At 38.9% G+C, this 16,720-nt stretch overlaps 1 protein-coding gene across 3 annotated transcripts in view; it reads right to left on the bottom strand.

The window, feature by feature from the left end:
- The window catches only part of LOC111872547 (WAS/WASL-interacting protein family member 2), a 27,108-nt gene extending 12,897 nt beyond the window's left edge, over positions 1-14,211 (bottom strand). For 2 of the 3 annotated variants that reach the window (XM_023866578.2, XM_023866579.2), the window contains exons 1-5: positions 14,034-14,211; positions 13,076-13,292; positions 9,708-9,869; positions 6,523-6,608; positions 1,801-1,932 (exon numbers count right to left, since the gene is read on the bottom strand). In XM_023866578.2, coding sequence (XP_023722346.1) covers positions 1,801-1,932; positions 6,523-6,608; positions 9,708-9,869; positions 13,076-13,250 — 555 coding nt within the window. In that variant the 5' untranslated portion in view covers positions 13,251-13,292; positions 14,034-14,211. The remainder of the gene's footprint in view (positions 1-1,800; positions 1,933-6,522; positions 6,609-9,707; positions 9,870-13,075; positions 13,293-14,033) is intronic. The other variant, XM_023866580.2, reaches the window with a different exon arrangement.
- Between the last annotated feature and the right edge of the window lie 2,509 nt (positions 14,212-16,720).

The raw sequence follows: 16,720 nt of genomic DNA, 5'->3' as shown, positions 1-16,720 counted from the left end.
TCTATTATGCAAGAGTTGCAAGTTTCACATTCTAGCCACTTTACCCATAAACAGCCCCCGGTACCAAAATGAAGGAAGCTTGATTGGCCCAGAGCCAGTCACTACACTCACTGAGCTACACCAGTCACAGCCATCATCATTATTGTGGATGTTCCTGTTGCTGTTTCACATACTGACAATAAAGGCGGTAGGCATGCGCCTGTGTGTGTGTGTGTGTGTGCGCGCGTGCGTGCGTGTGGGGAGGGAAGAGATATGTTCTTTATATGTACATGGGATCTATAACAGAACTGTGAAAATGGTATATGCGGTGTAAAAACAAAAAGATGTTCTACACTAGCATTATCTGCTAAGGGACCTAAAACTAGGTATACTACTTTGAAAAAAACGAGCAATAAAAATAAAAATACACTGTTCTGTAAAATATATACAGTGTGTCCAGATGAAAGGTATCCAAAATAAAATAATTATATCTCAGAAAGCATTTATTATACACATTTATGGGTTACAAAATTACAAAGGGAAATTATGAGTTTTTTCTGAGTATACAACTTTCTCGGTAAATTTCTGTGGACTCCCTTGGTGGCACAACAAATATCTGGACAATATTAGACCTTGTTCCATGTTGTTTGAAGCATGTTGGTGTTACTGTAGCCACAGTGCCCCTTATGCGGGCTTTAGGGTGTTGAAGGTCGTTGATCTTAACCTGGTAGACAATATTCTTCACATAACCCCACAAGTAAAAATCCAATGGGGTTAAATGTGGCGACCTAGGAGGCCAAGTGAATGGTCCACATCTGCCAATCAAATCTCGCAGCCATCTCTCTGTCCAAGTGATTCCTAACATGGTGGCAGCAATGTGGCAGCACCCCATCTTGTTGTAGGATAGTTTGTGGTGGTAATTGGGGCAGCGCGTATAGCTACAGCATGTCCAAGTACAAACATACGGTCAGTCTTTTACAAAAAGAAGAGTAGTCCAATCAACTTGTTACGCATCAAGCCGGCCCACACGTTCACCTTGGGGCTGCCTCTATCCAACTCACATGTGACATATGACATGTAGATTTTGACTGCCTCAAATCCTGCAGTTTTACCTGTTTACAACTCCACTGACATGGAATGTTCCCTTGTCCGAGAAGCACACTTGGTGGAGGAAATCAGGTGACGCATCAATACTATCTAGTGTGTCCACTGCAAAGTTTGTGCATACTGCTTGGTCATTCGGTTTTAGTGCATGAATCATCTGGATCTTGTAGGTTCTTAGGCAGAGTCTTTTGTGCAGCACATCGTGCACTGCTGAATGTGGAATTTGTATGTAACTGCAAGCTAGCAGCACAAATTGATCTTGTGGACTTCGCTGGAATGCCTCTCTAATGAAACTGACATTTTCTTCAGAGATCTGTCTTTCCATGAGATTTTACACACAACAGATTACATCCNAACCTTTCAAGTTTTCCTTTCCAGTGTCATAAATTGGCTATGTGTATGCCAATTAATTTCCAAAATATAAATTTTTTATTTTGGATACCTTTCATCTGGACACTCTTTATATCAAATTAAGAAATGCCAACTACACCAGGCACAAAATACCAACACTATCACTGAACATTACGTTATCCTTCGTTTCACATTTAACCACAAATCATGTGTATAAGAGCAAAACTTGACTGTGGTAAATGTGTTTGACGCACAATATCATCACATCAAGCCTATCATGTTCAGGGTTCACAAATGGGGTACCTTAGGAATTAGTGACATTTATCTAAATAATGTAAAGGAATGGATGTCAGCTGTTGTACCTACCTCTGGTCCAGGTGTTTCATTGAACTTAAATCCAGGTCTATTCAGGACAGATTTATGATTTTTTGGAGCACCCCCATGCTGACCACGTCCAGAACTAGCAGAGGGTATGTGCACTCTACTTCTTAATCCATTCTACCATGCAATTACAAGATCCATTAATGAAACAACACTTCAATCCATGCAAATATATGCAAGCTGTACACTCTTAATTTTATGTGATTACTGGTGATAACAATGTGTTGCGCTCACATAAGGCAAATCAAATCATCAATGTACAGTACCACACATCATCTGGGAATGGTTGCAAGAATTTTAAAAGCAATGTAAGCCAAATTACTATACAGAGCATGACCACACTCACATATGAAGTTATAGTTTAAACTAATTTAATAATAAAAATAATAACTAAAACACACAGTTCCTATCCACATCATTTTGCCACACAGACAATGAAGTAATACAAATCCTGAGCAAAATTATACTTCTACTAGAATTATTATTTTAAATCATTAAGAAGAGCTTCAAATAAATTAAAATAAAAATATTTACATTAAAAAAAATTATTTTTAAAAGAAGCAGCAATGAATACTAATGCATTCTCGCTTTTGGCAGTTTAATACAATGGAATCAATTTTAAGGTTTTCCTTCATTTAACATTCAATTTCAATGATCTGTTGTCCATCCCACAGTTAAAAGTTACTTTCATTCTTCATCAGTTTAGTCTTCAAAACCATTTCTTCCAAAAGAAACCTGAAACGTTTTCACTGTACTTTAAATTGGAGAGTGGTGTGTAAGTACTCATATTTTCAAATTTATTTCAGCTAATAAAACACATATGTAAGGTTTCTTATACTGAACAGGAAGGAGTCTGTAAAGTTGCAGAATTTTAACACACTAAAATGAACTTCACTTTTTCTGAACTCTGTAACAGGTCATAGAAGCCCATAGGGTTGTGAGGCACTGAGGCTCCCACATTTCTTAAACAATCAGCTCACAGATGGAGGTGAGGTTGTCAGCCTTACGTGCCAGCTGCTCTTTAGCCACGGGAAGATTTCTGGTACTCATTCCTGTTATAGGATGAGTCGACCCCGGGGCCATGGTGTGGCTGGAAGGATTAGGTGAACAGAAAATTTCAATGACCTCACAGGGAATAAAACCTGCGACCTTCCAGCTTGTAGCATAGTTCCTCAACCAACTATGTCACTACATGCACCACAACTATTGTGTTTCTGGACATTATCCATTTTCCTCTCTTTATTTAAAGCACAATGTTTCAGAGACTGGATTCTGTCACTGTCTTCAGGTGGAACCTACACAGAGCTAGTCTGTCTCCGGACACCAGAGCCAACACAAGATAAGGTATACATACTAAGCACAGCACAAACCATCTGCAAGAGTTGAGACAAAACATGAAAAACATAAAAAAAAAACTCCACACATATGAGGCCTAGCACCAGGGTACTATCAGAATACATGTCTTCAGCAGAGAGATAAATTCTCTGTATGGATCCAACATAAAAGAACATTCTGGGAAAGGATCTGTATTGAGGCCATTTCTTATAACCCGTAAGACTTCTTCCACTAACATGTCAGTGAACAGGCTGATGTCAAGACTTACAAGGTAGTCTTCATTTTAAAGGATGATGCCCTATATTAATTCTACAAAGTGTTTTGAGTTCTTCACAAAGGAATCTGCATTACCACCTTGAGGGATCAGTATCTTATGGAGAAAATCTGCTATGGCATAACAGGGAGAGTTAATAGAGCTAACTATTGGTCTAATGGGGATGTCAGGTTTAGTGTATCTTTGGAAGTCCACAGAGGTGAACTGGTTTATTGTGGCAAGAAGTCAGTTTATGTTCTGAGGCAGCAGGAAGGGCAGTTATGTGTTTGGCAAGAAGTTCTCATATCCTCGTACAGAATTCCATAAACCCCTGATTCTAGTAGACTGAATATTTTTTCCTTGTATGTAGACTTCCTCAGCACCACCATGTGGTTTCATTTGTCAGCTTGCAGAATTCTTATTTCCTTGTTCTCTTTTAAAGATTTCGATGCCAATATCTTTGACACCTAACATTATTACGAAGAGGGTCTATGCTGTGCTAGGTATATATACCTTATCTTGTGTTGAAGAGGTGTCCAGAGATAGCAACCAGCTCTATCAAGTGGACCCAAATGAGTAGGCCCCACCTGAAGACGGAGACAGCAGGCTCTGAAATGTTGTTTTTTAACAAAAAAATACTGTTGATGTATGATGTCCAGAAACTCAATAATTGTATCAATATACCACTGTCCCAAACTTTTAGATCTGTTATATCTTATCTAATCAACACAACAGCCAAATCTTAAGGTTTGACAATGTTATCAAGTCCACCACAGCTTATCTATACAGAATGTAATTAGTTGTAGTGCCTTCCCTTGGGCCCCTGATGTTTTCTTTTCCTAAATTTTACTGCAAGCTGAAAATATCTGTCTTTAACCACTATGTTTCTATTAATAACTGTAAGCAGCTGACATCTTGCTCTATTTAACTGTGTTATTATGCTTTCTGTATCTGTCATAGTTTTCATTAACAAACTGATCCATACTGCTTTACGTCATTATCAACATGCTGTTAAGAAACACCTAAATCAGGGAAAGAAGTCCCATAAATTGACCACCTTTATGTCTCCCTTGAGACCTCTCTAGTGCACTTTCTTGATTTCCATAACTCTGGCCAGGCACTTTATTTCCACGAATGTTGATAGTGACAACCACACATTAACTTTCACTAGCAACAACTGTTTGGACTGGGAGACAAGCATTAGATGAAAGTGAATACAACAGTATGCAGAGAAGGGTAAGTCTTGAGCCTTTATCATCTACACCATCCATGGGACTTATTTCCATGACCTCAGTGAATATAGGCAACTTCAAACTTTCTTCATGCCTTATTATGCAAGACAAGAAGCTTAGCTAAATCTAGTTGCCATATTCCTCACTATCACCATACTCCTTCATATTGTGAGAAAGGTTGCTGACCAACCACTACCATACAAAATTTCAAAACCATTCATTAAATGGCACATCTGCAGACTGTGAGACTGCCACATTCTTGTCACTGATGTCAGGGCTTTAAAAATAAGGTGGGGAGGCCTGATTATCTAAGCTGAATAGAAATGCATCTTAAAAGTAGCAATTATTTGGAGGCAGGGGAGTAGGCTGACCAACATACACACAAACACAGCAAGAATGATACCATAAGCCTGTCTCTGTTTAAAATACGGAAAGCAGGCTAAAAATTCAAACCGTGGTAACACATATACAACTGTCATGATTTTAATGAGGAAGTGATAACATAGTGCACAAGTACATGGTCTATTTAAAAATTGCAGAACTTCTGAAATAGCACGCCAACTCGACATCTTAGCAATGTCAGGTAAGTTGTGCTGCCTAGTGGCATGCTTCCTAATTATTATCCTTATCTGCCACGTCATCCTGTTGTGATCAGTCATCACCCCAGAGCTATTTGTTCACGTGTGTGTACAGTGTGTCTTTCGATATTAGAGATGGCCGATATTCATGAGCAGCGTATTAATATTAATTTTTTTTTCAAACTAGGGAAAACGTTTATACAGCCTCATGAAACGAATAATGTTTACGGTGGTCAGTGCATGAGCCATACATGTTATGAATCGTTTAAGTGCTATAAGGACAGTTGGGAGTCACCACATGATGAACCACATTTAGGACAGCCCTCGTCATGTGATAATGCTCATGTCACGCAAGTTTGTGAAATTGTGCATCCTAATCACAATCTGACAGTGGAAGAAATAGCAGAAGAGTGCAACATATCAATAGGATCATTTCACGACATTATAATGACAAAATTATAATTGCATAGGATAGTTTCAAATTTTATCCCATGACTTCTGACACAGGATCTGAGAGACAGTCATGTTGTCATCTGTCAGGAACTTTTAGATTGAGCTAGTGAGGACAAAAACTTTCTGAAAAGAATTATAACCAGCACTGAACTATGGGTTTATGGATATGATGTGGAAACAAAAATACAGTTTTCACAATGGGTTGCAAAAAATTTGCAGACTGAAAAAGATGCAGCAAGTCAAGTCAAATGTGAAAGTCAAGTTGAAGGTTTCTGCTGACAATGAAGGGGCTGTGCATCATGATTTCTTACATCAGGGGCAAACACTGAACTGCTGCTATTATCTCGAAGTGCTTAAATGTCTGAGAGAAAATGCTAGGAGAAAGAGACCTCAGCTATGGAGAAACAACTCCTGGTTCCTCCATCATGACAATGCACCTGCACATGCAGCACTACTGATTCATGACTTTTTGGACAACTTGAACATAAGTGTACTTCCTCGGCCACCCTACTCACCTGACATAGCCCCAGTAGACTTTTTCTTATTTCCCAAACTGAAATCAACTTTGAAAGGAAGAAGATTTTAGATGATTCAAGACATTACAGAAAATTCACAATCCCAAAAAAGGCACACCAGGACTGTTTCCAGAAATGGTAATGGCATTGGGAGTGATGCATCAATGCAGGGGGGAAGTCCTTCAAAAGCGATAAGGCTCACTCAGTTGCAGGCGTGTCCGAAAAAAATTAGAAAATAGTTCCGAAACTTTTCAACAGACAACGTACACGGGATTGATATATGAAGTTTTATATTTTATGTACGCCAAACTGAACACAAGAAGAACAAAAACAAAATATACCTGGGATGACGGAAGATTTGGTTTTGAGTTTAGAGTACCCTCTGGTCCGGAGCATCCAGACGTTGTCTGAGATGTAGTACTGGCACCTGTAAATTAAAAATACAATTTAGTTGAGAACTTTTCGTGAAGATGTCTTCATATTTGTCATTCAGCAACAGGATAAAACAAAGAACAAATGGATTAGTGATGTTCAATTCATTTGCATCCCAATCCAAAAATAAATAATTTTATTTGCAGTTGTCTGTGTGATAATAACAAAGCATTCTACAATTGTATGAGTAATTAACTTCAGCAAACAAAATAAAACAAAAATCATCCATTAAAATAAAGAAAAAGAATAAAATGCAAGCTATTTTACCGCAAATGAATACCTTCTTTGTACAGAACAGACCCACTACAGGTGCATTTTAGAACAACTCTGTTTTATGTGACTACAGTTGAAGAAAATTAAGCTTCAGAATTCTTACAAAATCAAACTGAATTCTGATGCAAATTGCACAATATAGACTTCACATATGTCCACATACTGGCATCTATGGACTCTTACCACAAGTCACTGATGAACACTGAGATGAAAATGTCCCTTGATAAAACCCCAGCTGACACAACACTTTCTTGAAAAGGTGTTTTAAAACTGAATGTCATGCAGCAACAAGGAATACATATCCACACCTGTGGATTCCCATCAATTCCTTGATGAATACTGAGATGAAGATGCCCCTTGATGGAATTTTGATTGATGCACTGTCTCCACAGAAAACATAGTTATGGGGAAAGCATATGGCATTGCCATACTTCAACTTTAATTGCAATTGCACAATAATTACACACTGCATGAAATATTATCAAGCCACATTTTCACCTCGGTGTTAAGCAGCGAATCATGTGGAGTTATTTTCTAACACTTTCTATACAGATATACACATAACACATCACTCATGGAGCTGAGCCCTTCTTTAAAAGCCACCAACTGTGCAGCTACTCAAGAACTTCCCAGCATTTTATGGAACCCAAAGGTTCCTTACCGTGTTCACAAGAGCCCACCACTGGTCCCTATCCAGAGCCACTTCGATCCAATCCATACCATACCATCCTATCTCTCTAAGATCCATTTTAATATTGTCCATTCCCTACATCTTGGTCTTAGCGGCCTCCGTAGTCTAGAGGTAATGTTCCCACCTCATGACTCGTAGTACACGGGTTCAAACCCGGCGGAGGTCGTGGAATTTTTAAGGGCGGAAAAATTCAGGGAACAAGTCCTCCGGGAGGGACTTTAAGCCGTGGGTCCCGTGTCATAGCTTTATGGCATGTAAAAGAACCTCATATCGCCTAATGAGATCACAGAGCCAAATTCAAGGACATTTCCTGCCCAACAGTAGTCTCTAACGCCTCTGATAGATAGGGGAAGCATTATAGATACCGCCAAGCCAGTAGAGGCCGAACTCGCTGGCTTGGTCGGGACTGATGGTAAGCACCAGTATCGGTAGGGTATTGAGACTGGTAGAATATCATAGAGGGAAGCACAATGGATCAAACTGGTCGCAGTGCATGGGAAAACCCACCCTCTCCAATAACTAACTAACTAACTAACTAACTAAATAACTACATCTTGGTCTTCCCAGTGGTCTCCTTCTTTCGGGCTTTCCCACCAATATCCCATATGCATTCCTCCTCTTCCCCCATTTGTGCTACATACCCTGCCCATCTCATCCTCCCTGACTTCATCATTATAATTATACTTGGAGAATAGTACAAATTATGAAGCTGCCCATTATGCAGTATTCTCCAACCTCCTGTTACTTCATATCTCTTTGGTCCAAATATTCTCCTCAATATGCTGTTCTCAAAAACCCTTAGTCTATGTTCCTCCCTTAATGTCAGTGACCAAGTTTCACACCCATAAAAGTAAAAAAGTAAAGCTATTCCTGGTACTCATTTCTGTTAGAGGCTGAGTGAACCCCAGGAACATAGTGCAGCCGGAAGGATTAGGTCAACTGAAAAAATTGAATGATCTCAACAGTATTTGAACCCGCGACCTTCCGACTTGTAGCATAGTGCCTTAACCACTACACTACTGAATCTTTGGAAAAATCGTGTTGTGAAAGGAAATCCTGAAAAGTTTCCACTTCTGCTGGGGCTTCAGAGTGAACAAGGATATCAGCAAGTCTTGAATCTTACTGAAAACCACCTTGAAAGACTACAGAACAAAATTAAACATTACTTTCCCTCCCTTTCAACACAAGTGTATGACTGGGTGAGGAACCCTTACTCTGAATCATCTGCTCAGCCTGGGAACTTGCGTTCAATTACCTTAAGGGTTCCTCCAAGGTAAAAAGGTTGTGAAAGGCTAGTCTAGACCAATTAATTGAACAAAACATCTTATGGCTCAATAGTTCATGAAATGCAGATATATGAATAGAGTATTTCAAACATTCTTATTACGCACTTTTCTCCACCAAGTTATTTTTCAAAGTGTATTAACCTGAATATGATAGCAGCCTCCATAGTCTAGGGATAACATTCCCACCTCATGACTCAAGGTACGCGGGTTGAAACCTGGCGGAGGTCATGCAATTTTTAAGCGTGGAAAAATTCAGGGAACGAGTCTTCCAGGAGGGACTTTAAGCTGTGTGTCCTGTGTCGTAGATTTACGGCACGTAAAAGAACCTCATGTCTCTAGGAGACCTCTGAGCTAAATTAGGCAAGTTTCCTGCCCAAGTAGTTTCCAATGCCTCTGGTAGATGGGGAAGCATCAAGGTACCAAGGGTTGACCTCGGCTCAAATGGGGCTGATAGCACGCACCAATACCGGTAGGGTATGGAGACTGGTAGAATATTAAAGGGGGACGTACAATAGACTATCAGTCGTGGTGCATGGGGAAACCCACCCCCTCCGATAATAATAATAACCTGAATATGATGTTAATTCTCACATTTCCTATCCTTTCTTGTGCAATACTAAATTCTTGCTGCTATCGAAACTCAATCTGAGCTGGTTATATTAAAGACTTTCTAGTTCTCTGTTTCATAATAATGTTCACATGGATATGGGAAAGGGAACAAAAAAAAATGCTTCACACAAATGATAATTTCGTTACATTGAATTTAATTCTATCACATCATTCCATGAATGCAAATGTTTTCTTGCAGTCTCACATAAGACACATCACTCGTTTAGGTACTTACTATATCCTCGTCCAGTAGGCTTCAGTTTAGGCATTCCTCCTGCAAAAAGTCCTCCAAGCCCATTTCTTGACAAGTCTGAGGTACTTCCATGATTGTTATTGTTTCTTGGAACACTCACATTGGTGTTGTTATTATTACTGTTAGACATATTGCTTACTTTTCCTAAAATGATAAAATATCACATTTTTCTAAAAACCAAAAACTATGATACTAGAAATATGGTCCATAAATTCATAAGTACTGTGCAGAAAAAACCAAATGGGCACACTACAGCTCGACAGGCACATGGCAGAAAGGACCTGTTACAGGAATTTTGTACAACTCTATAGATTTAATATTTCTGATGCTCACTTCTGAACATCTCAATTTGTGGAAAAGTGTTTGAATTCCCCAACCACCAATCAACACAAAATTTATACCAGGGAGTGTGCAGAGTTTCCACTAACATTTGTAACTGTGCCATCACAGAAATATTTCAAACAAACACAAATACAGTGACCTGAAGTAATAAAGGGAAAAGTGGCATGGATAACTAAAAACAGGTAATCCAAAGATCTAGAAATACCCATTACCAACAGTAAATTTAACCATGGAAATCACTTATTATTCTGAATTAATCCTTTAAATTTATGTCACTACATTTGTTCTTACTGCAGCTTCATTGCAGTTACATAAACTATACATTACGCTGAAAACATACACCATATGACATTATAATACTTCTGGCAGAACTTCTTCCAGCTTGTGTATTATTTCTAGTTTCAATTTCACTGTCAAAACTTTGTATAATTTTTGTAATTGAATATATATGAAAACTTCAATAAAATTTAAACAACACTGAACTGACTAAATCTGGGTGAAATTAAGAAGAAAAACTGCATCACATAAATGTATATTAATTGTCAAAGGCTATGGAAACATCTTTCGACAACTGTTCAGTTACGTTTCCACACAACATTCCTATTTGCCGCACAATGGTGTTTCTTGATAACTGAAGATCTTGAATAGTTGCTATGATCTCTTTCTTATTTTTAAATCCTTCAAAAAGATTATCAGCTATTTCAAGAAAACACTCTTTTACAAATTCCCTTTCAGTGAAAGGTTTGCATTTTTTAACAATCAGATTGATGACCTTGAAGGATGATTTGGTTGCATTGTTAGAAAGTGACCTTGGTTTTGCCATCAATTGATGTTGAGCAGCTAATTTCGATTTAAGTCCTCTGAGCTTACGAATTTCACTTTTGGGTGTAAAACCAACATCATACTTATTGCTATGGAGAGCAGTATAATGACATTCCAGAATACCCTTTTTGGCAAGGATACTGAGACATTGCATTTTCCACTATATTGATGTTACTGTTTTATCTGACAACACGCACACAGACGCTTTTGAAATGAATAAAATAACATGAGCAGAGCACTTACTGTCCCTTTGATTACACTGAGCACTGAGTACAGCAAAGCAACAAATCTCTACTAACAGCTAATATAATAACACGTCTCACTTGTTAGTTCAACGTACGGGGATTCACAGTTGACTGGAGGGAGGGAACGAAGTGAATCATACATTCTGTCAATCATTCTTGCATCAGAACACACGCGGCTGACGACGAGCGATGAAATAAGAGTTCACATGACAAGGATAGAGTAGGGACTTCCCCACAGTTCACTTAACACAAGTGTAAAGCAATTTTCACGTAAGATACATAAGAACAGAAAACTAGGAATAACTAATAAGTATTTTCCTTTATAATCATATCATATTGCGACGTGGATGGCGCAACAGGAAGTAGGGGTCACGTGAACTCTGCGGTCTCACAAGTGATGTCACATACCCCCACTCCTTCCATCAGTACGCAACACTCGGTAAAGACCCCCTCCCCTGCAGTGACGTAACAGAAGAGCAACTGTGTCAGGCAACCATTGCCGCGGTGACATAACAGCACTTCCCACAGTGACGTAACAAGGGATACCGTGGTTACTACACAGCAGTAAACAACTCTCGACAGCACTGCCCAGGAACGCCTGTAAACACGGCGATTACGCAACAGGGAAGCGAGGTGCACTTTCCGTTATCTGGCTGAGGGTTTATAAGAGAACTGCACTGCCTAAGGAGTCAGTTGAATCGTAGCGGTCGCCGAGTTAAGTTTAGCAAGTGTATCATGAACATGAAGAATATCGGAATGTGTGATTAAGAGGCAATAGTGTGAGAAGTTATTGGGAGTGTGTAATACAGTGACACTGGTATAGCTCCCATATTGTACTGTGAATAAGTGAAGACCATTGAAGATAAGAGTGAACAGATTATTGTCTGGGGTTCATAAATTGTCTAAACCCACAACAGTGTTATAAGTATTTGTAGTTATGACTTGTAGGTTGTTAAATAAACTAATTAACAATCCGAACGGTGTCTTCAGTATCAAAACACATTACAATATTATGTGAATTTACATGCATTTCACGTACAATTTTCTTATTGCCCTATGAGATCAACCAAAAATTGTCCCGTGATCAACACCTTGGATGTGCCTGAAATAAGTGATTCACACATTCATTGTTCACATTGTTCAGAATAATTTAACTGCAACCCATAACTGAAGCAGATATCAACCCACTGCAACACCTGCATGAACTGAGACTTGGCCATTTCTACTATTGACAATGCTGAAGATGCAAATATCATGTCATCTCCATATGACAACTTAAACCCATCATTACATGGGAAAATATCACACATTCTTTCTTGCAACACACTCAAACTCATTCAGTTCAATCTTTTACTGTGGCATTATTCTAACACAGCTTTCATAAATATGTTGAACAACCTATTTCAAGCAATTTAATTTTTTTAATGCTAGTGGGGTAGGACTAAGTCCCTTGTACTGCGGCCACTTCTGGCCTATTGTACCAGCCCCAGATGATAGGTGAGGGTGATTGTGGAGCAACTGCTGGAATGAAGATTGGCAGGGGAAACCAAGTACTCAGATAAAACCTGCCCCCGCGCCACTTCGTCCACCACAAATCCCACTTGACCAGCCCCTGGATCGAACCCAGGCTGCCACAGTGGGAAGCCAGGAACTAACCACTTGAGCTATGGCGCAGCCAATTGAGTAATGTAACTAAAGTATTTAAACTATGAATAAAATATACCTCATCTTACTTCTAGACACAGTGTAAAATTATCACAGAAAACTCTATTTTATAAGATTAAATGCTATTAAGTAAATAAACAAATACTATAAGAGCATAACTGAAGCTTCAGCTTCTGCTGTGGCAACTACAAAACACACCTCATATGTCATTCACACAAGATCTGCATACACTACCGTCCACTCCTAACAACCAACCTTGGAAAAGCTAGAACTTACCTATTAAAGGTGAACTACGATCATTTGTGACAGCTCTCTTCAGTGTTGTTCCTTGGCGAATAGACTGCAGCAAAAGATTTCTACTTTCTCCATTTGAATGCGCTGTTTGGGGAACACCACTCCCAAATGTTGGTGCTGGTGGCCCAGGTGGAGGTGGAGGGGGCGGGAACGGCATATTGCTAATCCCACCTCACCCACTATCTAGGCCAATTCTGACCTACACAATCAAACACAAAGACTCTACAAAATGCCACTGCATGATGTACTCATATAAAAACTAAAACACTTCTTTGCTCTCCATATATGACAACATAACAACTTCTGAAAGATCACTTAAAACAGTTTGAAGTGAATTTACACTCCTTCAAACAAAATTAAATCTTACATCACAGGAAGCATGTAAATTAGAAGCACAGATCTTGGATGACTCATGTGTCAAACAGCCGTCATGCCCAACCTTAAACTGGCCTGAATGAAAGAAACGTTCAAGAATTTAAAACACCGCTCATCATTACTTGTAACTTACAATATTAAGTATAAAAAATTACAACGTAATGGCACTGAAAAATGTACATTACTGCCTGCTGTTAAAAATATTGATATGTTGACTCACGTTAGATATACATTTCAGACAGTCTTGCACTACTGAAAAGAATACAGGAAAAACTGTGGCACGACATTATACCTACAAATCCACTGCATTTAATAAATTGAACACGTAACCCATGGATTTCTTGTCCATACAAGGACATCATGGTTACGCGAAACAATTTATATGCTTTTAAACGCTGCTGTTTTTATTCTTCCCTCATTTGTATTGTAGTATATTGCCATATTCAAATTAATTTATTGGTAATTTTAATTATCTCTGACCCCTTTTGAAGAAATACGTTTCAAATCCAAATTTTGGCCATTACTACGACCACATCATAACTGTATACGTCCTTTAAACACTTACTCGTACTTTAATACTCTTTATATTATAATGAAGGAACTTCCTCACACGTCCAGGTTCTCACATCTTCTATCATTACATACATACGATAAATTTGATATTACAAACATTAAACCAAAGCAGTGTTAAATACTAAACACACATCCGCTTTCTACAGCTCCACCTTACACCAATATGGCCGTCATTGTAGGTGTGATCGGTGTGATCGGGGACATCGGGGAGGATCGGGTATCGTCGGGGATCATGGGAGTAGGAGTAAAAACGGATTAATCTGACGATAGGAATGTTCGTGTGGTTTATTTCCTGGGGGAAATACGGAAGCAGGGTGATTAATGTTAAAACTACGCATATCGGCTATAAAAGTTAGGGATTTGTAATGTTGAAGCACTTTCAATGCTGTAGTTGTATTCTGCGTCTGGTACGTGTTTACCAATTATGGAACTATAATGACGATAATGACGGGCGACATGAACTTTATCTAGGTATACCTGGGAGATATTACAGGTTCGGTTCCAGATCTCCGCAATTGTCGTGAAACAAGACCTTGAGGGGTGTATTCTTGTGACGTCACCTTATTACTCCTCCACGTAACTATAGCACAAAATGTTGAACAAGTAATTTCACAATCGGTCCTTAAGTGTTAAGAACTGTCATTAAAATGTCGAACTGTAAACTTCCACTTAGTGTATTTTCTTATTTATCGGCCCTATAGAAAACATGTCACTGTTCGTACTGTTACAGGCTTTGCTCAGCACCGGCTGTTTACTCAGCCGTTGCTAGGCAGCGAATGGGTTCTAGCTTGCGATTGGGTAGCACACGATCCACTGTTGTTGACCTTACATAGAAACGACTGTTTACTCGCCGTTACTAAGCAACGGTACCTGAGCTGTCACTGTAACGTTCCGGGTTAACGTCTTTACCGCCTGGCAAATAATGCTCAAAAACTAGTAGAGCAAACGCTATGCAGTCATGGATCATAAGTCGGGGAATTAAAAGGGAAAGATGTCTCGATTCTTCACAGCAATAAAGCAAGACATATGAATTTTTTGGTTTCCCAGTGCATATAAAAGTTATACTTACACAATACTGTAGTCTATTAATTGTGCAATAGCATTATGTCTGAGAAACAATGAATATACTTTAATTAAAAAATACTTTATTGCTAAAAAATGCTAGCCATATGAGCTTTTGGCAAGTCGTAAACTTTTTACTGATGGTGTTCCTTCAGTGTTGATGGCTGCTGATGAATAGGGTGGTGGTTGCTGAATGTTAGGGTGGTTGTGGCAATTTCTTAAAATGAGACAACAGTGAAGTTTAGTGAATCGATTGACTCTTACTTTCACAAAAGATCTCCCTGTAGCATTCAGTGCTGTCTGATAGCATTTTACCCACAACAGAACTTCTTTCAAAATTGGAGTCAGTCCTCCCAAACCCTACCACTGCTTTATCAACTAAGTTCATGTAATATTCGAAATCCTTTGTTGTTATTTCAGCAATGTTGGCAGCATCTTTACCAGGAGCAGATTCCACCTTAATAAACCATTTTCTTTGCTCATCCATTAAAAGTTTATTGAGAGTACAGCAATTCAGTCACATCTTCAGGCTCCACTTCTAATTCTAGTTCTCGTTCTGTTTCCACCACATCTGCAGTTACTTCCTCCACTGAGGTCCTCACCTATCAGTCATCCATGTGGGTTGGAATCAACTTCCAAACTCCTGTTAATGTTCATACTTTGACCTTGTCCCATGAATCGCAAATGTTCTTAATGGTATCTAGAATGGTGAATCCTTTCCAGAAGCTTTTTCAGTTTAGTTTCCCCAAATCCATCACAGGAATCACTATCTATGACAGCTATAGCCTTACGAAATATATTGACTTCAGAGTCCTTGACCTTCAGTTTATAAAAAAAATGCAATATCTTGTGAAGCGCAATAAAACGAGATATGCCTGTATATGGACAGTGTATATAATTACAGAAAAAAAAAGAATAGGAAATCATAGTAACACTTTTGTAATGTGTACTCACTCACTCATGTAGCTGAACCCTTCTTGAGAAACTGCCAACTGTGCAACTACTCAAGAACTTCCCAGAATTGTGTGGAACCCAAAGGTTGTAATGAGTGCAGCAAAATTAAATAAATATTATGAACCTTAATTCCCCTGTACCATCCTGCATATATACTGCTCATTAGTCTCTTAGTGGATTGGCCGCGCCATAGCTCAAGCGGTTAGTTGCTGGCTTCCCACCGCAGCTGCCCGGGTTCAAGTGGGATCTATGGTGGACAAAGTGGCCCTGGGGTGGGTTTTCTCCGAATACTTCAGTTTCCCCTGCCAATCTTAATTCCACCAAATTCTCCATCATCATAATCACCCTGGGCAAGCTACAATAGGCCAATCAGTGGCCACCGTGCCAAGTGGACCCAGTTGGACTCCACCCCCTACTAAGCAAATTAAAAAAAAAACTCCAAGGATTATACATAACATTTTAAATACATAGTGTTTATTTGTTACAGTTTAAGACACTAACAGTAGTAATATATTTTCATTATAAACTATACATATACAAAATGCACCTCCAGAAACCTTGTTACATTATATGGCACAGCAAATAAAGCTTAATTTTATTTTAATGCTGAAAAATAAGCATCCGATGTGGGTTGACTAACAGCAGCGGCAAGGGTTTCTCTCT

The sequence above is a fragment of the Cryptotermes secundus genome, unplaced genomic scaffold (genome assembly GCF_002891405.2).
Source record: "Cryptotermes secundus unplaced genomic scaffold, Csec_1.0 scaffold690, whole genome shotgun sequence".
NCBI lineage: Eukaryota > Metazoa > Arthropoda > Insecta > Blattodea > Kalotermitidae > Cryptotermes > Cryptotermes secundus.
The sequence above is the reverse complement of the archived record's forward strand: the minus strand, read 5'-3'. Positions and strand labels throughout refer to the sequence as shown.